At 45.7% G+C, this 3,961-nt stretch overlaps 1 protein-coding gene across 1 annotated transcript in view; it reads right to left on the bottom strand.

Annotated features, from left to right (window-relative positions):
- TTLL8 (tubulin tyrosine ligase-like family, member 8) overlaps positions 1–3,074 on the bottom strand; it is a 91,176-nt gene extending 88,102 nt beyond the window's left edge. The window contains exons 1-2 of the mRNA XM_006876417.1: positions 3,069–3,074; positions 651–789 (exon numbers count right to left, since the gene is read on the bottom strand). Coding sequence (XP_006876479.1) covers positions 651–789; positions 3,069–3,074 — 145 coding nt within the window. The remainder of the gene's footprint in view (positions 1–650; positions 790–3,068) is intronic.
- Between the last annotated feature and the right edge of the window lie 887 nt (positions 3,075–3,961).

Raw genomic sequence — 3,961 nt, 5'->3', positions numbered from 1 at the left:
AGAGGAGCATCCTGTGAGGGAGGAGTGTGATGGGGGAGAGGGGCATCCTGTGAGGGAAGGGTGTATGATGGGAGAGGAGCATCCTGTGAGGGAGGGGTATGATGGGGGAGAGGCATCCCATGGTGTGTGATAGGTGTGTGATGGAGGAGGGGCATCCTGTGAGGAAGGGGTGTGTGATGGGAGAGGGGCATCCTGTGAGGAAGGGGTGTGTGATGGAAGAGAGGCATCCCATGGTGTGTGATAGGTGTGTGATGGAGGAGGGGCATCCTGTGGGGAAGGGGTGTGTGATGGGGGAGGGGACATCCTGTGACAGAGGGGCATTGATCAGGAGGGGCATCCTGTGAGGGAGGGACACATGATCCAGGAGAGGCCTCCCATTGAGGAGGGGTGGTCCCAGAGGTCAGCAGAATGGTCCACACACAGGATGAGGTCTGGCTTGGGCTTGAGCACTAATGACATGGAGCTCTGGCCAGGCTCCCAGACTCCTTTGGGGTCAGGAAGGTGGGTGCACTGCCCCCAAAGGAAGGAACCAGTAATACTCATAAATGGAGCCAGGAGGGGTCAGCATTGCAGCCCTGCACTCACACCGTCTTTACAACAGAGCGCACACCACACATCTTACTTTGAGACAAACATCTTAAATACTCTACCAGTCACCCCTTCACTTTCATCTTCCACATGCAGAATGACCTTGGGCAGAAAGTGAAACTTCTTCTCCACCCAGCCCTTCCTTCGCAGAGCTGCCCGGATCACTGGGTAGTGTCCATAGATGGAAAAAATCTTTTTTTCCTAAAATTGTAACAACAAATTTTAAAGGGTAGAATTAAAAAACAGGCTAATTATTTCTCTGCAGAAGTTTTCAAGGTGAAATAAAATAGACATGGGGCATTGACAGGAAGACACCATACTCAAGTATGATGAGACATGCAAAAACATGGAATTAGAAAACCAAAAGGGAAGAGTATGCACAGCATTTCTCAAGCGGAAGAAACTGAAGGAAAAATTCAAGCCTTCACTTGCAATATTGAAGGATTCTATGGACAAAATACTGAATGATGACACTTGTCTGGGGATATTCATCAGCTACATGCTCAAATTTATGATATAAGTAATTCTCAAAGTGAACACTGAGTGGCTACTCATTTGCTACCCCTGCTAGAGAGTAAGATCCCCTAAGAACTGGATTGAACCTCAGCATAGTGATCCTGCTTGGTCACCTTAGAGCAGGTGGTGGGCCGGCAACGTCGGGCGCATGGGGTCCCCAGCTGATCTCCTCCCTCCCTGCCTTCCTCGGATGGCGGCTGTTTATGCTGGACGTGTGGTCAGAGACGGGTAAGGATCACGTGGAACCTCGGCTACTTAAGACAGAGACATTGCCATGCTGCAATGAGTCTCAATGACTGGTAAGACTGAGGAATTTGCACTGACCACCTAAGACAGGCAGCGTCCCTTAAACAATCAATAAATAAGGAGGACTCAGATGCAGACAGTACAGACCCGGTCAGGAGGCCAAGCCCCTGTGGGCCCAAGGTTGTTGACCGTCCAAACCATAGGCTCTGAGGATCAGACTTTAGCCACCTAGTAGACATAGCAAACTGTCCCTCATCTGATTATTCAGTAATGCTTGTTAGTAATCTCATACATGAGCCCTGGATATCCACAGATAAATGTAAAAACCTTCCCTAAAAGCCGAGACTGTAAATTCCAAAAGGCAAGTCCCCCCCATCCAAAAAAAAAAAAGCTAAAGAGGATAGAGAGAAACACTGTAAACTGATGATATATGGCGGGGATAATGATCAATATAATGAAACAAGCTATGAATGGTTGAATGTGAAGCTGATGATGTGCCCTGTAAACTTTCACTCAATGCAAAATAAAAACATTTAATTAAAAAAAAAATACTGAATGATGCAGAAAGCACCAAAAGAAGATGGAAGGAATACAGAATAACTGTACCAAAAAGAAATGGTCAGTGATCACTTATTTCAAGAGGTAGCGTATAACCAAGAGTCAATGGTACTAAGAGGCGGGGCTTGATGGCTGCTAGGGTGGAGGTGCAGTGAGGATCGCCATCAGCAATACCACAGAATACCAGGCAAAGCAGGTTCAGGACAGAGCTCCAAAACTCGGAACCACATTGTTGTTGTTGTTATGTGCCATGGAGTCGGTTCTGACTCATAGCAACCCTGTACAAGGTTTCTGAGGCTGTAAATATTTATGGGAGCAAAAAGCCTCATCTTTCTCCCGCAGAACAGCTGGTAGTTTCGAACTGCTTACCTTGCGGCTCGCACCCCAATCTGTAACCACTACGCTACCAGAGCTCCTTCAGAACCACATGTTGCTGTTGTTGTTAGGTGCCCTTGAGTCGGTGCCGACTCATAGTGACCTTATGCACAGCAGAATAAAACACTGCCCAATCCTGGGCCAACCTCACTATTGTTGCCATACTTGAGTCCATCGATGTTGCCACTTGGCCAATCCATCTCATTGGGGGTCTTCCTCTTTTTCTCTAACCTTACCAAACATGATATCCTTCTCCAAAAACTGGTCCCTTCTGACAATATGTCCAAAGTATGAGAGACAAAGTTTGGCCATCTTGGCCTCTAAGAAGCACTCTGGCAGCACTCCTTCCAAAATGAATCTGTTGTTTTTTTGGCAGCCCATGGCACTTTTAGTATTCTCCTCCAAAACCATAACGCAAAGGCATCAATTCTCCTATGTCTTCCTTATTCACTGTCCAGCTTTCACATGCGAATGAGGTTATTGAAAACACCATGGCTTGGAACCACATAGATAGGGATATTTAAAAGGTTTGAAGGATTATAGCTAGTGGAACTTGTAGCAAAAGTGAGAAATTGCATACTTTTGAATCTGCCGGGCTCGGTGGCATGGAGTTGACAACTTGGGCAAGACCAAAGGGCAAGACCAAGTTGGGGAGCAGACACACCATGGAAAAATGTTTCAGGAACCTCGGAGCAAAGGTGGGCAATACACTTTGTCGGTTTTGTCTGGTTCTGATCTTCTTTTTTTCTATATCTGTTCATTGCCCCCCCCCACTGTTTACCCACTTCCATTCTGGTGACTAGAGGGGGTGCCTGAGCGAGTGGACAACCCCTACCCTCACCACTGGTTGGTCCTTCTACCACGCATGCACACAGATTCTCTCAAACCAAGAGCTGACACTGAACTGTTTGTTTGTTTGTTTTAATACAGAAAAGCCAGAACAAGAAGCATGGAGAAGGAAAGAGAGTTTAAAAACAAAACAGGCTGAAAATTAAATTAAATCCTGAGGTACAGCATAACAACCAACAGTGGCACCTTGAACTCTCTCAGGCAGCTATGAAGCCAAGAAGCTGAAAGAGGACATTGAAGTCATACTCATATTCGGCTACAGATTTTTTTTTTTGTTTTCTCTTCTCTCCCTCCTCTCCCTTTACTGCAATTATAGACTACAGTATTCAGTCTAGTTTTTGTTGTTGTTGTTGTTTTTGGGTTTTTTGCTGGTGCTGTTTTGCTGTTTTATGCTCCCCCGTCTACCTTTGGGGGACTCTTTCTCTCCCTATATTACCCAAGAAGAGACAGCAATGGCTGCCGTATGGTCAAGCTACAATCACACTCTATAAAACACCAAAATCCAGGCAAGAACCAACACCAACTGTCATACACCAGCGAGGCAGAAAACACCTATGAAAGTTACTCTGAGTTAAGCAATAAGAAGAGTGAAAAGGGAAGCCCACATCCTGATCACATCTACCTGGACGCAATCAAAAGGTATTAAAAATACCAGAAACACATACTCAATTAAGTATTAAGGCCACAGATGAACAATAAATATGTCCAAGAAGCAAAAGCAGATGGTTGACCATATCAACACATGTCCAGAAATAAGATAAAATGTCTGAGACAAATGACCTAGAGGTAGACCTGGACTCCATTCTGGAAGGAGGGCAGGCCTTGGAAA

Source organism: Chrysochloris asiatica, unplaced genomic scaffold (assembly GCF_000296735.1).
Source record: "Chrysochloris asiatica unplaced genomic scaffold, ChrAsi1.0 scaffold00378, whole genome shotgun sequence".
Lineage (NCBI taxonomy): Eukaryota > Metazoa > Chordata > Mammalia > Afrosoricida > Chrysochloridae > Chrysochloris > Chrysochloris asiatica.
Note: the sequence above shows the minus strand (reverse complement) of the source record. Positions and strands in the feature narration are given on the sequence as shown.